The sequence below is a fragment of the Squalius cephalus genome (genome assembly GCF_949319135.1).
Source record: "Squalius cephalus genome assembly, chromosome: 17".
In the NCBI taxonomy this organism is placed as follows: Eukaryota; Metazoa; Chordata; class Actinopteri; order Cypriniformes; family Leuciscidae; genus Squalius; species Squalius cephalus.
In genome coordinates, this window is record NC_137138.1 from 34,135,467 (window position 1) to 34,162,013 (window position 26,547).

Consider the following 26,547-nt stretch of genomic DNA (forward strand, 5'->3'; position numbering starts at 1 on the left):
ACTCCAGGTCAGTAAACTGCATCCATACTCCTAAATGTAAGACAGCTGAGCACTATGAGAAACACATGATCGTGCAGTGTGTGTCTGACCTCTGAACTCTCTCGAGGATGTGGCTGATCATGCTGTCTGTGACACCAGGACAGAGATCCTCAGCCACGTGCAGACTCTTCTCCAGCTCCTCCAGCACGCCTCTCGTCATCTCGTCGCCTCGCTGCTGGGACTTCAGCTGAAAGACAGCCACACAAACTCACATCATAACACGTTCAACACGTCATCACTGGAAGGATTCTCGTGTCAAATGAAGATCCTGGATTAGGGATGTGACGGGGGCGGTTTTGGACCAACTATCGGCAGTGGTTGTTTTGAAATAAATAAATAATGATAAACGAGGCTCAAACATCCATTTCGTAACAGACATGCGTGTTTATTTGAGCAATCCCGTCAGAAACAACACACTAAAGCCTGTAAAGCATTGAAACAAATAACAGTAAATAATGGTAACTTAAATAATATAATGAAGTTAAATATTTAAAAAAACAGTTTAACATTTCCACATAAAGACGGATCGTATAGCCCAGAGGTCCCCAAACCCCGGGCCGGTACCGGTCCGTGGGACATTTGGTACCGGGCCGCACAGAAAGAATATATAACAACGTATTTTCCGGACTATAAATCGCTCCGGAGTATAAGTCACATCAGTCAAAAAATGCGTCATGAAGAAGAAAAAACATATATAGCCTAAGTCGCACTAGCCTGGGAAAACCCAGACAACTTCCAGCAAATTCAGATTTGCTCTGCAAGTAGTCTGGCAAAGAGCTCATTCAAGCCCATTTCCATGGCCTAGAAATCGCGGCACCAATCAGAAACGTTGAGGCGGGCTTTACACGATGACGATCGCTCTGATTGGTTTTAGGTCTATCCAACTGCGCCCAGAGGCATTTGAGCGACGTCCGTTCAACTTTTAAATGCATTATAATATTCAAATTGCAAACACATGAGGACAGTCTCCATGAAAGACCCACTGGCAGATGAACGTGCTACTACATTTCTCTCCGAAACGGTAGGAAATTAAATTAGATTTAATAGAGGATTTTAACTGTGACAAGATGATTGACAGGGCAGTTTACGTGACAGGATGCACGCGACAGATCCGTCCGATAAAGATGACGAAGTAGTATGTCCCAAAGCTTGCCTACTTTTTTGCTACACATTCAAAAGTAAATACCTTTTCTTCACAAAAAGAGTACATACTTTTATGGCGTAGTGTAACTTAGGCGAATTGGGACGCAGCATATGGCTTTACACGATGACGATCGCTCTGATTGGTTTTAGGTCTATCCAATTGCGCCCAGAGGCATTTGAGCGACGTCCGTTGGTGAAGCCCCTTTGGAAATGAGTTATTAATGAAGCTTTGCCAGACCATAACTCAGTTACTACTGAGAATGGTCTGGTTTTAACCAGGCTAAAGTCGCACTGGACTATAAGTCGCATTTATTTAGAAATGTAGCCTATTTCACAAAAAAACAATGTTACGGACGGGACAGTTCTCCGTTACGGACATGAGCGCTCTGAAAGCGGCACTAAAAGACTGCTTTAAAACTTTCACAGAGACCTCAAACAGAAAGCACAAAGCCTGTCTTTAAATTTAATTTCGTTTTGTATTAATTGTATCTAAATTTTAATCAATGTTTCATCAACCAATTGCCTGGATTTAATAAGCAGGTAAATATAGTAGAAAATAGATAATCAGGACCGAAGGCGCGGGCGCGTGAACTGGAGCTGATCTCATAAATTAACCGAAACTCAGTAATAAGGTAGCCTACTTGCCTCACAGACCTGAGATATAGAAAGCTTGAAATGTCTGCTTTTAAACAGAACAATTCAAAACGAAAGAAAACTGACTGTTCTCTGCTTATGTAGGCTAATTCGTATGAAATGTGCATTTCTCTCTGGCGCGTTCACTAGGCCTACTGCGAAGATCGAGCCAGCATCGTCAACTTCATCTTTGCACTAGGGATGTGCACGAATATTCGAATTTTCGAATATTCGATCTGTAATTATTATTCGAAAAATAAAATACTATTCGAATTTTATCGAATTTATGAAGCCGTAAATACTTTGCGGGTTGTAAATGCAGTGAATCCTTGATAAATCCCAAGCACTAACTCGCAGTTATAATTAAATGCACTGGGTGGCACTGTGGCGCGTTTAACAAGTTGTTTGTATTTTATCAGTCGTCTGCCTCGCAAAGTTTGGAATTGCTAGTCGAAAATGAGGTTACTAAATGATTTTACAAAATGGAATTACTTTTGATCAAATGAATTAATTAATCTGGAGTTATAATATCATCACCACAATGAGAAATCACATGAAATCCAAACAGCAGTCGACTGAGGAAAGACAGCTGTCCATCACTGCATCACGACTGTCTGCAGGTAAGCGCAGCTGTAGTGCGAGTGATCCGAGATGATAACTTATCTAATAGTAAAATGATTTTGAGGTATATTCTTCCTTTAAGTTTTCTTTGAGAGAGAGGTTTAAGAACAGAAAACGCAAAGTGCTGTAAGAAACTTAGAACTAGAACACCGTTATCTTTGTTTCACTGAAACGTCTGTCAGCGCAGCGCGTTTTCTCACTCGAGCATAAATTGCTGGCGGCGCCCCTGCATGTGGATATTATTGTTTTTCTCAACATAACGTGAAACAATATAAACACGAAAATCATATGCTGACTCGAATGTATGTGTACGTTCTGTACGATAACTGGCGCAATCTGCTACTCTGCTTTATTAGGCGTTTTTTTCCGTTCGCGCTGCTTGAGCTTAAATCCTTTTGTTCTTTATATATTTTTTTGTTTACACATAGGCCTACTGTTTAATGTTTTCAATTAAAAGAAAACTTTAACACATATTGTAAGCTTGTTGTGTATATTGCCTAATCATAAGCTTCTTTAGAAATGGTGACAAAACTTGTTTTTTAAAATTACCTTAAAAAATAACGTATTTTTCTTTAAACGTCATTTAAATAAACGAATATTCGAATTTTATGAGGCCGAATATTCGAATGCATTATTTTTGAAAAATGCCCATCCCTACTTTGCACAGAAAACACTTGTTTATTATTAAACAATTAAAATGTCTCCTGCTATATTTTACATATTCATAATCATTAATTTTGCCGGTTCTTTGTGACAGCTTTTAGGTGCTTTATTGGCAGCGCCACCCTTACATCACATCAGCACCGAAAACATGGAGATTTTTTTCTTTTGGGGGGCATTTTGTTTGTGTTCAGGCTTTCTCAGTTGTCTTTAGGCGTGATGTTACGAGGACGCTGCTAATAAAATTGCGAGTAAGCCTACACATTGGATTCACGTTTATTATTATATTTAAAAAATACCCCAGTTTTTATGCCGGTCGTATCATTTTATTTTGTTGTATTTATCCGCCACACCTTAAAGACTGGTCCGTGAAAATATTGTCTGATATTAAACCGGTCCGTGGCGCAAAAAAGGTTGGGGACCGCTGATATAGCCTACGCTCTGCGCTTTGAGAGGGATCAGGGATGTGGGACACGAGCAGGAGAGACCATCAATCTCTTTTCTGATATCTTCATGTTTTCCACTTGTTGTAAAAGGTCTGAAGAGCGAATTTTATCTTCCACAAGGGCAAGACATTCAGGCTATGTTTGATTTGCGCTGCCAGAGAAAGCCAAACTAAAATCACCTGCGCGTGTGAAACCCACCTTATAAAGCACAAACAAGTGAGTTTTACAAGCACAAACGGTGTTAAAAAGAATCTGATGTGCAAGTAAAAATGTAGGCTATCTGTCCTACAGCGTTTCTCTACTTTACCACAGTAAAGAATGCGAATAGCCTATAATAGGCCTCTTTTAAAGCGAACCAATGGAAGAAACGTTTATAATCCCCTTCGAAAACAAGTCAGACGTGAGTGAAGGTTTGGGAAAAAAACAAGAGATTCCATGTCCAGTGGAATAACTACTGGAATATTGTTAAATTTGCTGATAATCGGAGGACCGGATCGCAAAACGCAATTCAAAGTCGACAAAGCTTAAATTTATGGGCTCACGCACAACTCTCTCGTTTGGCTGTGATGAAACATTTAATTGCTAACCTATTATTATTGTAAACAAAGCTTTGTGCTTCACTCGTGTGATAATACTCATGTAAAACAGCATTCACATACATAAAAATGTGTTTTGGCGGACCACCGCCGGTGCGGTTGTCAAGGTTACCGGCACAGACCTATTCTGATGGCATTTATTATTTAATTTGACCTCTATTTTAATCATTTATTACTCTACAATGGCATTTATTTATTAAATTTGGTCCCCTACCTCAGAGAAAACAGGAGCCATGACGGTGGTTAAACTGACGGACTTCTTCTGCACTTCTTCGGCCTGAAGGGAGGCGAGCAAAAGACACAGACATGCTCTCGGTTAACCAGTAACAGAATTATTTACATCGAATATCCAAATCATCATTGAGAACTGACCATTCCGTTGGGCTGCTTCTTCTCCGGCTTCTTCTTTCGAACGGTTGTGAAGGACCATTCAGGAGACGACTCATTGTCCTTACTGTTGCTCTCTCTGTTAGGCACACACACACACAGACCATCAGGAACACATCGAGATGCTCGGCTCAGGGTAGTTTGATCAATTTAGGGTGAGTTCACACTTGGGCTGTCAAAATGGCTGAAAATATTTGCTAAAGTATTAGCAAAATTCTAATTATATTTGAATTCTAAAGGCAATACTTAATGCTAATGTAAGGAAAAAGTGCTGTATTGCCTCCTATGCCCACAGGAGGGCGAGAGCGAGCGCAATAAGCAAATATAAACCAAGTCAAGCATCGCATCTTTTATTGAAATAAAATAACTTTTGAAACAATTGTTCTTAAGTAAAATATAATTTATTTAATGTGCGTGCAAGGAAAATTAGGAACATTTTTCAACATTGAAAATAATCATTTATGCATATTAGAATGATTTCTGAAGGGTCATGTGACACTGAAGACTGGAGTAATGATGCTGAAAATTCAGCTTTGATCACAGGAATAAATTACATTTGACAATATATTAAAATAGAAAAGAGTTCTTTTAAATTGCAATAATATTTAACAATATGACTTTTTTTTTGTATTTTTTATCAAATAACCGCAGCCTTGGTGAGGAGAAGAGGCCACTGATCCTTCATTTTAAACAAGATCTAGACAGAAACTGCTCAGTGGCATCGGGCATTTTAGTGATGAAAGCAGGGTGTGCAAAATGGGTTTCCTCATTCGGGATTGTAAATGATTGTGTTGTGGATGTATTTGTGCGCTTACGAGTCAGAGTCAGAACTGGATTCTCCATCGCTGTGTCCCTCGGCTTTCCAGCGCTTCAGTCTGTCGATGAGGTCGGAGAGGTGGGACGTCTTCTTGGCATATTTAACTATGAACTTGTGCTTCAGAAGCTCCTTTGCTGTGGGTCTCTGAGAAAGGAAGATATAATGACATTTTATTACCTTTATCACTTTACACACACACATCAGTATAAGCTTGTGTTGCACCCTTTATATGCTGGCAGCAACAGCTCAAAATACTGGCAGTGCCACAGTATATACAAAACAGCACAGAACTAAACATTAGGGGCGTTCGCACCGCAGGAACTGGGAATGATTTCAGTTCTAGGAACTCCTTATGGAGGAAGTAATTTAGCTAATAACTAATGTAACCCTCCTACCCTAGAGTCGGTCTAAACCAGCGCTGTAGGAACTATCCGTGACGTTAGTGTTCGCTGATTGGCCGAACGCACCCGCCATTCTTAAAAAGGCTGTAAACACACTGATTAGAGCCTATATATTTACTCCAGAAACTAACTCTACGAACATGTAAAACAGTGATAGATGGACCTCTAAACCTTTACGCTGAGGAGAAAATCCTACTTAACTTTGAGGAGAACAAGAGGAACATGATTATGTGTTTCTGCTCAGCAACACTGGACATCACACACACGCTAATAACTCTTCATCACTGTCTACTTTCTGTGTGTAACAGTTCTGTCTAATAACGTATGAGACAGGACCGTTAGACAGATCGTACACTAATGAACACGGAGAATGCGAGCGCTGCCGTTCTCAGCGATGTCAAAATAAAAGTCTCAACAACAAGCGTGTCTCACGTCACTTCAGAGTTCCTGCTGGAGCTGCGAACGCAACCAGGAAAACGCTCCTATGGGAATCATTAGTTCTCGGGGAATCACACTGGTGGCTCGTTCCTAGAACTATCCGGTGCGAAAGCCCCTAATTCTTACATGCGAAAGTCCCTTGTGGAGTGTGTGCCGTTCACACAGAATACGAACTACCCTTTAATGCACATTATAAGTGAACCACATGACCTTCTCCTTGTGTGATGATGGACTTCAGAGAGGTCTGGGTGTGTTTGTAACACTCAGATTTGTTATAGCAAACATAACGGTTTCAACAAAACAGCCTCTGCAATAATGACGCTTCCAAAGAATGTAAGTGGAATTGCGATACTACAGTGCGTGCAGAATTATTAGGCACGTTGATTTTCTGATCATATTTTATTCCCAGGAACATTTTGCCAATTCCAAACCATATTAATCTTAATAACTACTATTAATTTTGTATTTAATCATGTATAAGTGATATATAATTGTTCATGAAGGCTGGGAATGAAAAATGCCTTATTTTCAGGTGTGCAGAATTATTAGGCATGTTTCCTTTTACAGATAAAATAAGCCAAAAAAGAGATTTAACAAAGACTGAAAAGTCAAAAATTATTAAATCCCCATGAGAAGAATGCAATACTAATGCAATACTAGAGATTACAGTTAAGGCATGACCATTGGACAGTGAAATGCTCATTGGGTCAGCAGGGTCAGACAAAAACAGGTGGAGAAGAAAAAACACATGCTAACTGCAAAAGAATGAAGAATTAAAGGTCCCATTCCATGGATTATTTTTATTATTTTATAATGTTTCCAGGGGTGCCCTTATAATGTTAGTATGTTTTTTAGATCAAAAATTGTTATAATTTAGAAATAAAAGGCATATTTCCTAGCCTGATTTCATTCCCTGATTTGAACGCTCTGTTTGAAGGGGCGTGTCTGCTGTGAGACTTCAGTGTAAACGCCCTCTGCTGTGATTGGCTGAAATGCTTGCATATGAAATATCTGGCATTACATGTGGAACTATCTGGAAAACTTTTACTATTACAGCTATTATACGTTTTTACTATTACAGCTATCGGGATTAACGAATCGTGAGAAGTTTTTTTAAGTATTTAGATCTATTACCATCACATAGAAAATTGCAGTGATGATGAGCATTGAGCAGATGACAGCCTGTTGATCGCGTGAAAAAAGATCTTATCATTGCAACGCAGTTCCTGCACTCTCACTAATGATTTCACCAATGCAAACATGAGGCATATAAATACAGTAAGAGCTTCGTTGTGCAGTGTAACAGCGTCATTGATTTCATAACGAGTTTTGGCAAGTGTCCAGATAAACTCACGCTGTGTGATTGACAGCTTGGGCGATTGGAAAGGGATTGTTCTGTGATCGCTTTCTGTATATTAATCACAGTTTAAGTAAGATTATTTTCATCCTACTAAGAGAAACGATGTGAAGTTGATCGCTACTTCCATATTAAATCACTACTTACCGCTTGCTGGAATATAGTTGAAATAGTCCCCTTCGTCAGTATGAGACGCTGAGAGAAGTCTGCTTGATATTATCCCAGGTTAGAAAAACAGTCCATGGTGAAATGGACAGAGCAAACTAACAACTTCGAATTAAACTTTTGCGGTATCCGATTATAGATAAACATCAACCGTCTGTTGACATTTCGCCATCAATACGCCTGTGTTCCTGTGGGCGGAGTTTAGTCTAAACACGGTTCTAGTGACATCACTAAAGCAGGAAGTAGAGGGGTGTAGTCCAATCCAGGCGTTTTTTGTAGTCAACTTCTGTTAAATAAAATATCTCGCTTGGCATTGAACTTTGAGCGTTATAATTTTACAGATATTATTTATACTCTAACAACAACATTACACACTAACTAAACTTTGAAACATGGAATCGCATGCAACGGGACCTTTAAGGTGAAGAATTAAGTGTGAAACCAACCATCAGGAACCCTTTAGTCTTCAGCGCCACCATTTTCCTACCCTGAAGTCCGTTTTGCAGAGATGGACTAAAAATGAACTCCCAAAACTTATTAAAATGTATTCTAGAAGATGAATTCTTCAGATAGTGGTAGAAGAGGATGTGGTGCTGGTCCTTCAAGAGTCACTCTCAATCTGTCTGTCTATAAAGCCTTCAAAAAATCAGTCTTCATGTATTTCACAACACTTCAGCTTGTGATACTTATTAAGAGGGGGTCATTTTTTAAGATTCTTTACCTAACCCACATCTCTGAGACCCTGACACCTTGCTCTTCTGGAGACTCCAGGTAGGTTGCAGTTCTGGAAAATGGTGGCGCTGAAGACTAAAGGGTTCCTGATGGTTTCACACTTAATTCTTCACCTTAATTCTTCATTCTTTTGCAGTTAGCATGTGTTTTTTCTTCTCCACCTGTTTTTGTCTGACCCTGCTGACCCAATGAGCATTTCACTGTCCAATGGTCATGCCTTAACTGCAATCTCTAGTATTGCATTAGTATTGCATTCTTCTCATGGGGATTTAATAATTTTTGACTTTTCAGTCTTTGTTAAATCTCTTTTTTGGCTTATTTTATCTGTAAAAGAAAACATGCTTAATAATTCTGCACACCTGAAAATAAGGCATTTTTCATTCCCAGCCTTCATGAACAATTATATATCACTTAAAAATGATTAAATACAAAATTAATAGTAGTTATTAAGATTAATATGGTTTGGAATTGGCAAAATGTTCCTGGAAATAAAATATGATCAGAAAATCAACGTGCCTAATAATTCTGCACGCACTGTATAAGGGTTATTATAGTTCACTAAAACCAAAACCATAAAAAATATGCCTGAAACAAAACAAAATAAATGTTAATAGGAAAAAAAAGGTCAAAAGTGATGTCCGGCCTAGGAGAATTTACATCTTTACCCTTTATTCAAACATTATTAAGCATTTGTTAAAGATTTTGTAATCATATTGCCTAGTTGTGTCGTAAGTTGATAATGCAATAACGCATTATCTTTGGCCAGGCTGTCATATAAAGGAATTATGAACCAATAAAATATTCAGAACTGATTATGTTGTAGTCAATGTATGCTTTTTCTTGTCACCTTTTTGTTTTTAGCATATTTAAATAAAACCTACAGCTGTAGTTTGCACTTTTCTGTACCTGTAAGTTTCGTGTTTTGCTTTTCCTTCATAAAAATGAGGAAAATAATTTATACTTCAAATATGGTTTAATGGTTTAACTTGTAGGGTCATAAAAAAACTAATAGTTAAGCTATTTTGTTTTAGTTAAGCTAGTTGCCAAAGCCACATTTCTCATTTACATATAGTTTGACTTGATACTAGAATAATAAAATATAACCCAAAAATGTATAAAAAAACTATATAGACATAAAACAATAACTAACCAAATTAAGCTAAAACCTAATTAAACATCTTTTGTCCACTTTCAACCACTTCTGTCCTGATTTCTTCAGAGGAGGGTCTATGTGTAAATGTGGTAAATGTGTGTGTTTTTTCAGATCTTTCAATCTAATGGACGAAATAAGATCACGCAATCTACATATGAACACGACAGATAAACACACGGAGAGCATCAGCTTTAGTTCTGCTCTTACAGCCACAAGATCAGTCGAGCGCTGTGAGTGTGTGTTAGAAATCAGGAACGCTGAGAGAACAGTGTGTTTGGTTCGATTTCCCTCTTCAAACCAAACTCGTGTCTCCAGCTGATAAAGTTTAAACCCGTCCGGCTCGAGCTCTTCTCATAATGTTCACTCATTATTCAGTGGACGAAGAGTAGACGGTCTTTTAGAGGCTGTTTGAACACACTCGATCACATGAGCGTTTACACTACGAAAGCAGTCCGGTTTAATGTTTTCAACTCCCTCTGGAAGTGGACGAGCTCAAAGCGTTTTAGACCCGCTTACACCTGTGTTACATGACCAACCAAAACGCATCTTAGCACAAACATACTAAAACAACACTGGATACTACTTGGTATTGTGATACTTTCGCTGGTATACCAAAGTTAAGACACTGTGACAGCCCTAGTTTAAGAACATCATTCTTCAATCAGGAAGCCATGCTTTAGCTGTGCTCACAAATGTAGGGTCTTTGTTGAGACAGGAGTCCACGAACTCCTTGAAGATCTTGGAGAAGTCTCCGTTGAGGGTGGGTGGCGTGTTCTTGGGGATGTGGAAGAGGACTCTCATGGGGTGCATGTCCGAGTTCGGGGGCTCGCCCTTGGCCAGCTCGATGGCAGTGATCCCGAGAGACCAGATGTCAGCCTGAGGGAAGAACAAACTACTTTATGAGCTCCAACACTAATCGAGTACGCCACAATGACATGACTTTCAGAATAAAGCAAGAAAGAGCGAGTTAAACATCATTGCTTTCACAATGAAAGCATCTCAAATCTTTAGACGTCATCATCTTTACATATGTGACCCGATCTGGCGAAATGAGTCGGAAGTCGCAACGTTCCATTTTAAGATATGGGCCGATTATGTGGAAAAACAATGAAATAATAGATTTAAAAAAAAAAATTGTTTTTTGCTAAAATCCAAAGAACAGACATCCAAAAATAATCTCCTAAAGTTTCGTAGTCCAGATAATTGAGTAAAGGTATTTAAATGACTATTAAAGTTTACAAAGTTTTACTAAATTCGCTGAAAATGAATATTGCTTTTCTCAACTCCTCTCGTCACCTCTGAGCATTTCCCGGGAATCCCCTCAAACGTCTCTGCTCTCCAAATATGGTGTTTCACGTTGTATAGAACCAATCAAAGAGCTTATAAATGTACACAAACGCTGATAATTTGTCAAAGGGAAGCCCCATTTCGACTGACCGGCACGCGATTGGTCCAGCCATCCTCCTGTCAGACTCGTAGCGCTATGTGTAAACAAGCTAGCAGATCTCCTCAGAAAGATTAAATATTATTAATTTGAGAAATGTCGCTGTCAAAAGAGAGCAAAGTCGCCAAAAGCGTTGAAATCACTAGAGGCTTCTAACCTAAGCTCTGCTGCTGGTCAACAAGAGTGGCTAAGGCTAGTCAGTGATTGTTTTTGATCTGGAGACGTGTCATCCTCTGATGACAGCGACAGCAGTGACAGCCCTGTGGTATTTATCGTGTATGGATGTGAGTGAGTGCAATTATTCTGTGAGTGTATTTATCTGCAAGGAGAATCCATTACAATGTGTTTCATTTATTTTAACCTAATATTTAACTGTTGGTATCTCCGTTATGAATGTGTTAAACTGTTATTGTCAACTAGCCTACACAAAGATATGATTGCATAGGCTAACATTATTTTGTTCTCTGTTTCCTTGTCTCTCTGCCTCTCTCAATTTCTCTCAATTTCTCTCAATTTCTCTCTCTCTCTCTCTCTCTCTCTCTCTCTCTCTCTCTCTCTCTCTCTCTCTCTCTCTCTCTCTCTCTCTCTCTCTCTCTCTCTCTCTCTCTCTCTCTCTCTCTCTCTCTCTCTCTCTCTCTCTCTCTCTCTCACTCACTCACACACACACACACACACACACACACACAGACACACACACACCCCCACACACACCCTCTCTCTCAAGGAAAACTGTAGCACCTCTGTTCAATCTTTCTGATTTTAGTAAATGTTTGTAAAAGTGCCTTTTAAATTATTTATTAAAATAAAAACTTTAAAATAATTTGAGCTTCAGCCTGGTTTAATAGCATATATTAATGTCTTTGGTCAAATTAAGCTGTACAATAAATAGTGTATCCCTTTAAATGCAATGGATTTTGAAAGATATCAACAAAAAACGGGCAAAAAACTTTAAAAGCGATTTTCTCAGGTTTTCAATTGTAAAAAGAGGACAGACGACCATAATTCAAATGTGTATATCTTTACAACCATTCAAGGTATGACTTTGACTAGGATATCATTTGAAAGCTTATGGTCTCCTCTTTCCATTAATACCAAAATCTCAATTTTTAAATTTGGGTCACTGTGACTCATTTTGCTGGATCAGGTCACATATATAAATGAAACATATCCACTTTTTTGGCTGTTTTAAAGATTAGCATTGTAAAGCATGAATAAAATAACAGATTAGATGGATTGTATGTTACAGTACAATATGACAAAACACGCTCGCAGTCTCTCAGCCTAGCACAAGTCAACTGATATCAGGGCTGGGCGATATGGCCAAAAAACATTATCACGATAAATTATCATATTTATTTCTTTCAATTTTAAAGGTCGATTTTTGCTCCTTAATTTAAGTTAATTTAACAGTTAATTTGAACTGCTCTTGCTGTCAGAACACGACAAACATCGCACAAATCTAAGGTAGAATCTTCAACACATTTATAATAACATATTTATATATTTTTATTACTATAAAAAAACATCAAAATATAAACGAGTTAACTCATGTAAAATCCTTTTTCAGTCTTTTCCTCTACAAATAAATATCTTAATAGTCAAATTCATTTCTTAGTTTCTGCATGTGTTAACGGGTGTGTTGTCTGACTTTAATGATGCGTATCTTCAGCACAGTTTGCAATGCAGGTCGCAATATTAATATTATGCGTTTTGTCTCTTAGACATCTGTAAAAATTGTAACAACGTCATTTTTGTACGGTAAAGTGTAAATATTCTGACAGTTTGAGTTAAGACTCCACTTTTATTACAATTAAACGTTGGCCATCTATAGTATCATACATTTAGATCATGATAATAACCACAGGTAAAACTGCGCATATTGCACCTCACTATCATGGTAAAATATAGTTTCTATGGTATTAGTTATGAAAAACAATAGCCTAAAGAAAAATGCTACAGCTTAAAGGGACGGTTCGCAGTAAAATCACCCTAGGGTCCTTTGCACCATGACCTCGAGCCAAACACCCCCCAGAAGCCTTTTTCCCCTTGGTTGAACATTATTAAAATTAGAGCTTATTTAGAGAAATCAGCCGGATGGTTTAGTGCAGCGCTAATGGATCCTATGATAAATCTCGTAAATTACCCCACTAATAATGCCCAGAATGGCACCAAACTTCTACAGTTGTACAAATAGGTTCTGTACTCATAAAACGAGGCATTGGAAAGTTTGCATCAGGAGTTTATTTAAATAACACTTGCCTGACGGCTCATGCTTCCGCTAACCCGGACGTCAACGTCACTTCAGTGGTTTGGGAAAAGCACGTAAAAGTCCTGGCAGAAGCGATGCATACGGATGTAGTGTAACGACGAATTATTATTTTTTCCAAAGTGTTGACAACTTAGTGTTAACTAATAATTGTTATAAACTGGTACTACCAACAAAATATTAGTGCATTCCTGGAACTGGGCGTCGTTACACTACATCCTCATGGTGCAAAGGACCCTAGGTTGATATTACTCCGAACCATCCCTTTAATAACAAAAATCATATTCCATTACACCTTTATAATCAAATTCGATATGAACAGCCCACATTTCTGCCACAATACCATGGTGCAGTTAGCATTACTAAAGTAAACCCATGGTAAATGATGGTGATTTGCTGACTGTATTGTTGCGCACAGTGTTTGTCCGCATGGTTTCATCTGGCTTTAAACTGTTTAAATCTCTGTTCTTCGCTGAATTCAAGCGCTTCTCACTGGATCTCACAGCGCTGTGACCGAGACTGATCAGAGAGTAAACTTATCTGCCATTTTAACTTTGAGCCGAGCGGATAAATGGTCTGTGTGGTGAAGTTGATGCATAAACATATACAATTTTTGTTATAATTTGATCGAGGAAAAATACATTGCAATAAGTATCACAAAAAAAATTTCACCCAGCCCTAAATGATATGTGTTTATTAGAGCTGAAACAACTAATCGATTTAACTAATCGATTATTAAAATAGTTGTCAACTAATTTATTCATCGATTAGTTGCTAAATAACTTTTATTTGCCGTAAGCGGCTCATTTCGTGCATATTTTAAATCTGCGGTGACCAAAGTGTGGCAGTAATGAGCCATCGGAGGTTTTACTCAGCCAGTACAGCAGGAGAAGTAGCGAATAGCCAATAGCTGGCCTCGTTTTATGTCACGTGCTTCCCGCACAGCGTCTCTGCAGCATTCAGCGAGATGGCGGAGGCAGGCGACAGTGGAGTAACTGTACGTTCAACACCGCCGCCGACTTGAGCTTCCAAAGTTACCGGAAGTCATTCATTTTCAATGGAAGCTGGCTTCACTCAGAAAAAATTATTAATTGCACAGTCTAACCATCATAGAGTGAAAGTGTATCATTTGCATGTGTTTTTAAGTCCTGTCAGTTTAACAGGGCGCACTTGACAGGGCATATGAACGAGCAGAGAGAGAGAGAGAGAGAGAGAGAGAGAGAGAGAGAGAGAGAGAGAGCGCCCCGGCCGCGCGCGCGCACTCACCCGAGCGCTGTCTTGCTCTCTCTCTCTCCCTCGCGCATATTAATCAAAATCAATTGATACGCAGATTCTGCAGTACAATGTTGTTTGCAAATGTTTAGTCGTAAAAGCTGATAACATTGCTGTTTAAAGCTTTACAAACATGTTCTGTGATCAGTTTGTCATTTACCAGTTCATAATTCAGTCTTGCAGCCTAATTATGACTGAATGAGAGAGGTAAATGTTTAAATGTATTTGAAATGCACTTTTTTTTCCTAAGTATTCACTGCTCTTTTTCACACAGCAGGTTTTTTGTGTGTCCAATTTTTTTCTGGACAACCTTCTGATGGATTTTACTTTAAATTTTACTTTAAAATGTGAGTTCCATTCAGGTTTCATGCCATTGGCACTTTATTCGAAGGATTGTTTACAATTTCACAGCATAAGCTATAAAGCGGTTTCCCAGGTATAAGCTGTGTGTTGTGTTTACAGGAAAAAAATAATAAAATGCAATTTACTGCAATTTTATTCTTATTCTTCGTGACCATATGTTCTGAAAGATTCCTTAATAAGCTTTGTTCGGGATGTTAAACTACTTTAGTAGCCCGAAGGACAGCCATGGTGAAAACATTATTTGAAATCTCCTTGTGAAATTTGCTAGAGTACGTATGGGTCAGTGTTTTGATTGCAGAAGAGTTCAACAAAGGATTACTAACACATAATAAAACACAACTCCAGGTATGTTTTTGATGAGGATATGACAATGCAAAATGGTTAAAATCTCTAAAAAGTCTATGTTGAATGATAAAGACCCTTTGTTAATGATTTACTTGGGGAAAAAATGGGCAAAACTAAAATATAAGTACATAAACCAATTAATCGTAAAAAATAATTGACCGATTAATCGATTATCAAAATAATCGTTAGTTGCAGCCCTAGTGTTTATATATGGATACGTTTAAATAGTTTAGCCTTTAAAAATTGCATTGAGCTTCATACTGTTTCTTAATAATTAGTGGTTTGCATTGAGCTTTCAAACTCATTATGGCCCTGCTCTATAAAGATCGGTGTGATTATGGAAACGCAATCAGGGAGTTGAGATGATACACAAGCCAGCTGCAGGTGCAATATGCTGGGTAAAGTAGATTAGGCACAGAGGGTCTTACCTTTGAGTCATAAGCAGACTGTTGGATGACCTCTGGTGCCATCCAGAACGGTGTACCCACAAATGTCTCCCTTTTGATCTGAGTGTCTGTCAGCTGTCCTGCCACACCGAAGTCTGCCAGCTTCACCTCGCCAGACTCAGACAACAGCACGTTGGCGGCTGTAACCATGTAAAGATAAGAGGCGATGAAGAAAAACAGAGACACAGCAACTTTTACTACTACTTGAATGATCAAAAACTGATGAATTTCCATTTTGCCATATATTAACCCCCTTAGCGCACACCCCCCAATTTTGGCAAGTGAGGCATAAATGACATTCCCAAAATAAATAGGTTGCTGATCATAAGTCACTCTGAATAAACACATCAACAACATATTTTTAGAAAGCCAACACTTGAGATTTTACCGTTCAAGATTAATATGGAGATATACAGGCTCAAATATAAATATAAAATATTAAGAATATATATTTTAAATGTATAAAATATTATGTGGCTGTGTTGTATCAACTAAGAAACACAATGAACCTGAAGCCAGAAGTCTACTCATACTTCTGAGGATGCTGGATGTTATCTCTAAAACTATGAATTTTATGAAACATTTTCTAAGACCATGTGAGTTTTTAGAGAAGGCTGATAAGATGCTAATAAAACATGTTATTGCCCTGTAAATGCCTATTTGTAGTCTATTGCCTAATGTCTGGTGAGGAGAACTGCCCCATTATTCATGTTTCTATTGTCCTCACTCGACGAACCTGTTTGTTCACAGAGCGCCGCATCACAGATGTGTACCAGTGAGGATTTAAGTCCTTTTTGGGCATCCAATCGCACTTGAATGAATGAGAGCGTGATCATTTACTGTAGCGCAGAGTAAAATGACAGGGAAAATAAAGAATGCTCCGTTAATTACGATAAATATTTGTAACATGTTAAACAAAAACGTGCTAATTTTGACAGCCCTAAGATATAATGTTAAGAAGATATGAACATGAGTAGGGGTGGATATGAAGGCTATGCATAGATTTTATGTACATGGGAATGTTATTGTTTTTTTTTTTTGTACATGTATATTGTTGTGTTTTTCTGGTGTCCTTCTGTGTTGTGAAGCCAAAGACAAATTTCCACTTGTGGACAATAAACGGACAGTATGGAATTTTTCTCCACTAGGGGTCGCTAACCTCTTTACAATAACAAAGGCGTAGTTTGATGACGCAACATTTGCTAAGAATTATGGATCTTGTCGTCAACGTCAAGCCGACCGATCTAATAATGTTTATGGATGACTGAATACATCGATGCTTTTATCATGACTGTGATATGAAGCAGTTCGGGATTGCTAAGAGACAGCTATCAGCTCCACACGCGACGCGAGTCCCGCGGATATAAAAGGAATATGGACATTTCATTCTACCGAACTACACGCGAGTGCAGAATTACAACCCACAGGTCAGTTTATTAGACAAATTAAACTTGTGAGGTAACGCAGCGCTGTTTCACTTGGTCTAACATTCACGATCACACTAAACTGCATTTCAATGTGTTGAAATGTATGTGTTAGTTTGTCTGCATGAGACTAGCAGTAAGCTAGATCAACATTAGAATAACATACAGATCATATTCTAACATTTTATCATTGTTGAACTATATAACATTGATTAGTTTTATGTAAATGTGCTCACCTGTTTAATAAAGTACATGTAGGAGCGGTCGAAGTCTCGGACGTGGAGCTCTCGTTTATATACTGTCTATGGGAGCTCTAGGAATCTCGAAAACACCGCGCTGATATTGATTCTCGTTTTAGTTCTCCTTTTTTATCCAAAGTCTGCTTGCCATGGTCCATAATGTTTGAACGAAACAACAACAGCGTGCAGATAGACATTGCGAACTACACAGTTGTCTGCGTCTGTCGCCTTGGTTACTATCAGAGGGCTCTGGTTGCTATGGCAGTACGAGCGGAAACCAGAGACAACGCGGATATGACGCCATTGACGGCGACAAAACAGAAATAAAGAAACATGCCGTGTCATCGAATTAAATTACAAATTTCTCCTGGTTTGAAAGTTGTTGGAAACAGTCGGGATAATGTAAGTACACAACTAAAAAAAATATATAACAGAGTGATTTTTGCTATTTTTAAAGCAAAAAAGTTACATATTGTGCCTTAAAGGAACTGAACTAAACTAAACTATGAATAATGTGAACGTAGTGCTCACTGCGCTTCCAAATGAATGTTGAACTCACAGAACTTGCTGGAGTCCGTGAGAAGCAGCATTTACTGAGAACCAATCCGCTCTGAAAACACACTAATATAAGCTGCATGTGTGTAAATGAACGTAGTTTCTCAAAAATCACAATCACAGCTCTTACGGGTGCTTGTGAACGCATGTCTAAATGGGTAGAAGTAGGCAACTTTCAAAAAAAGGTCCAACATTAGGAATACTTTTAGCTTGGGGTGGAACGCTACATGTATTCGTATTGAACCAAAACGGTACGGGCGTCACGGTTCGGTGCATAAATTTACACGGAGAATACACGGTATAAAAAAAAAATAAACTCGCGTGCAAATTAATTAATGTAATGCGGAACTACTTTTAGATACGCGGGTTCTTTAGGGACACCTAATCTGTAGCCCCGCCTTAGCTCTGAAGCAGGCTGCGATGTTGCAATGCTGGAATATGTTGTGTGTGTGTGTGTGTGTGTGTGAGAGAGTGTGAGTGAGAGAGAGAGAGAGAGAGAGAGAGAGAGAGAGAGAGAGAGAGAGAGAGAGAGACAGAGAGAGAGAGAGAGAGAGGGGGGGGGGCGCGGGCGCGATCGAAAAGTCGCAAAGTGTTTACTTATATTTGTGTGTATGTGTGTGTGGGGCGCGGGCGCGATCGAACAGTGAAAACAAAAACATACTACGTCATTTTGTTTATACAGGACATAATTCAAAATGCAAAGTGTTTGAGTTACTGTTAATTAAAATTAAGGAAAACAAATATATTGATCTGAAATGTAGCAAATTAATTTTAAATTCATTCAGGTACAATTACCAAACATATCTCAAGGTCTTTTTGTCTGTTTATTAATTTAATTAATAAACTAATTATATAAAACTATTGTCAGTGCACTACAAATAAACTGGTTCTATGCCTTTACTTTATTAATAAAACTTATTTAAAAAAATACAAGGCTTAAGTAATTTTTTTCCTTTGGTGGTTCAGCCTGAGACATGCACAAGCCTTCTGCATTTCTGTTTTGCTTTGCTTTTCCCTCCATTGTACCGAACTCGTACCGAACCGTGATGTCTGAACCGAACCGTGACTTCTGTGTACCGTTCCACCCCTACTTTTAGCTGTGTTTTTGAGTGCAGGTGAGTAAGCGAACGCGGTCTAGATGGGGTTTCCTGAATTCAAATATATTGGCAGCTGCCAAAACGAATCTTTGTCCCGCAAAAGATTTATTCTGATATCCGGCTGCTTTAAACACTTAAAAAAAAATTCTGTGACTGTCTGTGTAAGCGCTCTGTGAAGGGCATCAAAGGTTTCTATTTACAACATGTTTTTGCAGCGTTGAGCTTTGTAGCCAATCACAGACATATGTGTTGAACGTGTGACAGCAAGGGCCAATCAGATGTGTTTACGTCTGCGAATCCTTTCATTATAACCAACTAAATGTAAACACAATGTCAATAAAAGATTCATTGCACATCTTTATTAATTATAACGGGAGTTTTTGCAAGTCTGCAGCTTTGTGTTCCTCGCGTTGTAATTTACAGCTTCAGTGATTATAACGGCAGCGCTCTTTGTTCGCTTTCTGTTTATAATACATATTTTTTAAGCTGCTAACATTGCAAAGTTTCTGGATTGACAAGTGTATTTACATGCGTAATTGAATCGATTGACCGTGATAAACCATAGCAATGGAGGGAACAAAACAATCTGATATTATGTAAAATGATGCAAATTAATAATTCTGCCACTTTTTCCATGTAATGTGTTACTTTGTTCTTCCTTTTATTTCCTTTCAAATCAGTCACTCTAATAGTATTATACTCTAATAGGCATACTAATAGTATTCAATGAACGATAAACTGCATTAAGATCATGTATTTTACCATAGAAAAGTGTTAAATTTAACTTTAAAATTGCAGCTTTTGATTTTAAGCCCAATGCGTTTAAAGTTAATTTTGATTTAATTAGGTAACACTTTATTTTACAGTGTCCTTGTTACATGTACTTACCATAGTAATAACAGTAAATTATGCATAATTACATGCAACTAACCCTCAACCAAATCCTAATCCTACCCTAACTCTATAGTAAGTACATGTAAATTAAAGTAAATATTATTTATTAGCTGTTTATCAACTCACAACCCCCGTATTTGGCAAACCCTGTTCTAAGGCCCAAAGGAATACATTCTTACTCACACAAATATACACAAAACTCCTGAACAGAAATGTAAGACACAACACTAATCAGTGCAGCTAATTGCAGACGAACCAGCTGGAATCTACCTCGCCCTGCACAGTTCAAACAAGTGGAAAAACAAACGACGGTGGAAAAACAAAGTCGTCACACCCACTTATCCAAGCAGACACAAATATTCTGCCGGAGACGAATGCTCTGCGTACACACCTTTTATGTCCCTGTGGATTTTCTTCTCACAGTGCAGGTAGTCCAAACCCTTTAAAATCTCTTTCAGCATGGTGGCTATCTGGTATTCGTCAAAGGGTCCGGCTCGCAGCTGCACACACACACACACACCAGGTTGAGTGTGTAGGGCACATGACAGGCAGGATCAGCTGTATTCTGTAGCTGTGAAGACTCAAGATGATAGACTATTTTCTTTTTACTTGGTTGTATTTAATCATAATGCTTTGAGAAATTGATACTGGAGAACAAGATTTGTTGCTGTTGTGAATGTTGTTGTGTGTTTTCTATTCATTCATTGTATTTTTGTGCTGTTGTGACATGTGAATTTCCCTCTGGGGATTAATAAAGTCTATCAATCAATCAATCAATCAATGATAAAGTCGAAGGGCTTACCAGGTCCAGAGCCGAACCCCCTCCCAGATACTCCATTATGATCCATAGTTTACTACCCTAAAAGAAAAACAAAAGACAATTAGCTATAAACTCAGGGGAAGGAAACCTCTTTCTTTCTGACTGAGTGCATAGTTCATATAATATATTAGTGTACATCACAGTACTTGGCGCACGTTGAATCGGACACTACTGAAAAATGACCTCAGTAAAGGCTCTGATTCTCTGGCTGAGTCTGATTCACATTGCTAACTCACAGGCGAGTTTGAGGCCGTTTCATGAATCTTTTTGCCTGGCGTTCAGTTGTTGATACACGAAACACTGGGCAAGCATCTATTGACATGATATCTGACGAACATCTTTTTTTTATGAGAAAAGCAACTGTAATGGGATTATAATGTGAAAAATCTCTGACATTTACACACACACAAAAAACAATTAACCTTTTATTAGTTAACAACAAGTTCGTGCTTTTATTTTTCTTTATTTCTAACTTCTGCTATCAAACGGTGGACAGACAGTTGTTTTTTCTTTTATATTTATGTTTATATTTGAAAGCTTTCTTATGTATAATGTATATATCATAGCCTTTATTCATCTCTGAGGTATTGAGATATGGGTATTGTTCAAAAATTCATGTATAACTTTGATGACAAGTTTTGATCCACTTCAAATGTTGAATGCTGTGTGTGTGTGTATGTATATGTATATATATATATATATATATATATATATATATATATATATATATTGGGGTGTATTCACGGTTCGGTATGACACAGTGGTGTCACGGTTCAGTACGTTTTCGATACAGCAAAAAGAAAGAAATGCCAGAGAAATTTCCTTGATTTAAAATCTTTATTTCTTTATTAAAACTAACATCATTGTTTAATTTCAAGATCTGAGGTGAATTATCCATTGTTGCTTTTACAGCTACAAAGCTGGGAGCACTAAATGATATTCAGAGTCACATGACACGTTTTTAACATTAAATAAAGCACATAAACAGTACCTGAGATTATCATCGCCACACTTTGTGTTTGTTGTTCCAGCGCGACGTCGCAGAAAAATAGAAACAGTTTCTAAAATAGACTAGTGTTTGGTTAGGACAAACACTGATTAACATGGAGAAGAGCCTTTTATCGCGCGCCGCGTGTAGTTAGGACACGGTGTAAGACGGCAGCACTAATATGTAATTTACATATTATTATAATAAGACGAGAAACAATAGACTACACATGTATGGCGCTTAACCACTAAATAAATGAATTAAAAGAATATTTATGACTACAGAGAGCAGAAAAACAGGACATTATGGACAGTGTTCAGCAATGGTTGAACCTCATGAACCGTTGAAAATTTGACTACATTCAATTCAACAGCATTTATCATCATCTTTGGTGTCAAAAATTGATATCAAGCATTGTTAAATTTCATTGGTATTGGTATTGATTACTGAAAATGTGGTATTGTGACAATAGGGCAGGGAGATATGACACAATTTCAGATTCAATTCTGTAAAAAGCTCTCAAAGATCATTGTAGACAAGTAAACAGCCAGTAACTATGAACAAAGAAGCAAAATGACAAGCAATATCACAAATAAATACAAAAGAACTAAGATCCAAATGAAATAAGTCTTCAGGTACATCTAACAGTAGTAATTCAGGTAAGAAATACTATAGAGACTGAACAAAGTAATAAAATATTAAATAAAACACCACAGTCTTTACTGTATGAATTGGATATAAATAGATTGTTATTAAAGCTACTGAAGTTAGTAAGTCAAGAGCAGGGAGTGTCTTTTATGGGTCCAAACCAATCCAATCAATTCCTCATGGGCAAAAAAGTCCAGTCTGATGCCGACTTGTCATCATTTGTTGTAAACATTGACCATCAATGTGCACACACACTCACGCACACACTCACACACAAAGCGGCCAGACAAAATCTATGAGCATATGTTCTGTCTGGCAGCCCTCCAGAAATACAGGTATTGTGACATCGCACAAAGGGTTTGGCCATGAGTCACCAGTAGCATCAAATCTCACACTCACACACTGCACACACACTACACACACAGTACCTACAACAATACTGTGGTACTCGCGAATCAAAATACCGCCAGTGCCGCATTACTTTCTGAACAGAAGCTGTGTGATTTACGGCTGGCACTGGAGCTAAACGAGTGGAGATGAAACAAATGTGGAATATAATCATTTTTACTTGGCATTGTAAGGCTGATGTGAACGATTCTGCATCGATGCATAAAAATTAAAATAAACGATTTTTAATTTTTTTTTATTAAATAGGCCTGAAATAAATATGAATGTGCTGTTTTATTGTAAATTAAATTAAATTACTCGTATTATATTAATAAAAAAGTTGCTCATGTCAATAGGAAGCAAAGGACTTCTGTACACATGCATGATTGTGAAAATAGTGCAGGACGTGACTGATGTTAATTAGTTATGCACAATGAGCCACATAAAAGATGTGTTACTCGCGCTGACTGACACACACCAGTTGAACTTCACCGCACAAACAGACACCATGTGATCCTGAACAGAGCTGAATTACACACTGAATTATCTTAAAATATCTGTCTTGACAAGTATTCTTGGTTACTTAAGTGAACGCAAACAGTCGGAGGGAGAATCTAATGTGTAATATTATATTAGATCCGTGCATTAGGTCTTAATATAATAAATCTGCTGCTGTCTGTGTTAATGACTGAATAACTTTAGTAGCTTTAATAATAATAATCTATTGATTTGTAATTAATGCACTAGACCAGGGGTGTCAAACTCAGATCCTGGAGGGCCACAGCCCTGCAGAGTTTAGTTCCAACCAGCTCCCACACACATACCTGTAGTTTTTAAATAAGCCCGAAGGACTTGATTAGCTGGATCAGGTGTGTTTAATTAGGGCTGAAGCTAAACTCTACAGGGCTGTGGCCCTCCAGGATCTGAGTTTGACACCCCTGCACTACACTATGCAGTAAATTTGATTCAATTTGATCATTTGATTTCTGTAAACTTATAAAAATTATTTGTAATTTAAGCTGTCGGGTCCGATTTCGCCTGGTAAAACTGGAGTAAATACCAGCATAGCTTTTAAGAGGAGGCAACAGCTCTGAAGGGACTGAAGACAGTGTTTCCCCTACAATGTATTAAGCAGCGGCGCAGCGCCACCACTGGATTTTCAGCGCCGCTTCAAAATCTTCACATGATCAGTAATATCACACGACATTCACTTACACACCTAAAAACACTGAAACATGGCGACCGGCGGCGCTGCCAGTGCGATGGCTCTGAATCCACTTGTTGACAAGAAAGGAGGAAAGAGCCACAAATGGAAATATTTTTGATTAGGCTAATGTCACGTTGCCATAAGGGGCCGTTCACATTCACGTTCCAGGGGTTAAAGTGAAAAAAAATCCTGAGCCTGAAATTTTTTTGTGTGTGTGTGTGTTTTCATTGGCACCATTTATTTTCAAGCATGTTAATGAATAAAGTCCAGTATCACTGATATAGCTACTTATGTCTCGATGAAAATTTATTTTTCCAAAATTTGAAACATTTATTAGGCTTAAAAAATATAACAACTTTTAATTTAAGTGAACTTGATCACTTAAATCCTCACTTTTTTTGTAAACAAAACCTTTGTAAACAATCCTCACTTAAACCCATAATAAATGTCATATTTACCTGTACCTTATGTCTAACCGATGTGAATTATATAGAAATTGAATACGTTTATAAAACAGTCCGTAGCCTACTGCATAAATTATAAGTGAAAAATAGATAAATCCTTAAGCGTTGAGCAGTTAGTAATTTTCTCTGTTCCCATTGTTCTTTGGTTAACTTTACTAACAGAGAGAATTGCTGTCACTTTAATACCCGCCGCTGCTGACAGGATCTCATTCTCTACTCTTCACTTCCATTTAAGATTGTATTTAACTCATTTGACTGTTCTTATGAAGATACTCGACAAAACTGACATTTTGGAATAAATGTGTGTGTTATGGTTCGTTCAAGCGCGAAAGAGAACTCGATGGCGCGCTGTCGACTGCGATACTGGCGCGCGTCTTTCTGTGTGTGTGTGTGTGTGTGTGTTTCAGGAGGACATTCACTGACAAGCGCGTTCTCTTTTGTCTTCTCCCGCATTGATAGTTTAAAACATTTGCGCGAAGGAGAGCATGATCATATAATCCAAAGGATGACAGAAAGAACGGACGCTGCGATAAATATTTTAACACGTCAAGCTGGACAAAAATTAATCGCATGCGTTTCCGTTGACAGCACTAACGTTAGGCTACTTGTCATACATTGCTGACAGAAAATGCTGCGGTTTAAAGTGGACTCGTTTTCATGGTAGGCCTACACAGAATGGGTTTTTTTTTTTTTGTAAGCTACACAGAATATTTAATTAAATATTAAAATTAAATATTTAGCTAAGTCTGAAGTTACCAAGCAGCAGTGTATGTTAACCTTAGCTCAGTTATCAACAGGTGTAGACCATAGACTGTGTAGACAGAAAATATGATTATCCTGACCTGAGCTAATTTACTGAATCAACCAACTCACATCTCCTTTCATTCTTTTCATCCATGATGACATTAAAGTCACCTGTTGTTGTTTCTGGCGTTTCATCGCTGTCTGTGCCGCAACTGCTTGCTCACTAGAACATTCAGTGAGCTATTTTACACAGGCTCGGTCCTGCTCCTCCGTGGCAATGACGGCGTGCGGACGGTGCGGTTAAACATCATAACAAACGAATTTGAGTGGGGGTGGGGGGGACAACGGGATTTTGGAAAGTGTCCCCATAGGAAATTACGCCCGTGGGTAGGACATCATCCCCAAGCTTCATGAACTAGCGCTCCTTTCACCGACAACGCTAACGTGACGTATAAATCTCAATCACACTGTGTTGCCAGGCCCCGCCCTGCTCTGCTTCTGATAGGCTTGTAACGTTAGTAGAGCTGCGTTCCTTTCATATGATTGGTAGGTGAAATCAATTGACTCGAAAATATTAAACAGCATGCAATTTTTATTTTTTTTTCTTCCTCACGGCCGCACGCCGGAGATCCGGCACGGTGCCGGAATACTTTAAGCCCTGACGTTCACATGCAAATATTTCAAATGTGGGTGCGCGGCAAGCGACGCAGCGCGCCTCTGTTCATGGTTCATGGCTCTGTCGGCGCACTGCGCTCTCTGCTCAATGTTCCGCTCCGTGTTTGCGCTGCGCGTTCTGCTCCTTAACGGCCCAAACGCTCCGATCATGTAGGCTACCGATCATGCACTGGAAAAGCAAAGTCCGCTCAAATAACGTGAAATTTCTCAGTAGTAGACTTCTGTTTGCTGAGCTGCTATAGCCATGCTGGGCAACAATGGTAAAATTACCTGCTCTGATCACATGCTCTGGTAATAATAGCTTTGTATGACTATACTTTATTTTGATAATTAGTCAAAAAATAAATCTGTTAAATCTGAGTATGTTGCATAGAACTGAATGAAGAATAATAATATATTGATGTTTTATATTTTAATATATTTCCCCTTTCTTACATTTGAGCCCCTGCCCCTGATGAACTCTTTGCACGTCCCTGGAGGTTAGTGAAGTAAAATAGGCTATTGCAAGCTAGTCACCTTTTAAACTAATGAAAAGTTTCATTTGTATTTTAATGTTCAAAATGTCTACAGGATAAAATAAATGAAAGTACTGGTTACATGATGATGTATCTAAGTGCTAAAGTGTGTTACAGAAAAAAGATCAGTAGTGCAGATGAGGGAGGAAAGAGTTTCATTTTTCCA

At 38.2% G+C, this 26,547-nt stretch overlaps 1 protein-coding gene across 1 annotated transcript in view; it reads right to left on the bottom strand.

The window, feature by feature from the left end:
- Nucleotides 1–26,547, bottom strand: part of stk26 (serine/threonine protein kinase 26) — a 37,861-nt gene that overhangs the window by 2,656 nt on the left and 8,658 nt on the right. Inside the window, exons 3-10 of the mRNA XM_079847169.1 lie at nt 20,736–20,792; nt 20,325–20,433; nt 15,707–15,864; nt 10,279–10,464; nt 5,341–5,486; nt 4,511–4,604; nt 4,353–4,415; nt 90–226 (exon numbers count right to left, since the gene is read on the bottom strand). Of these exons, the coding sequence (XP_079703295.1) occupies nt 90–226; nt 4,353–4,415; nt 4,511–4,604; nt 5,341–5,486; nt 10,279–10,464; nt 15,707–15,864; nt 20,325–20,433; nt 20,736–20,792 (950 nt within the window). The remainder of the gene's footprint in view (nt 1–89; nt 227–4,352; nt 4,416–4,510; nt 4,605–5,340; nt 5,487–10,278; nt 10,465–15,706; nt 15,865–20,324; nt 20,434–20,735; nt 20,793–26,547) is intronic.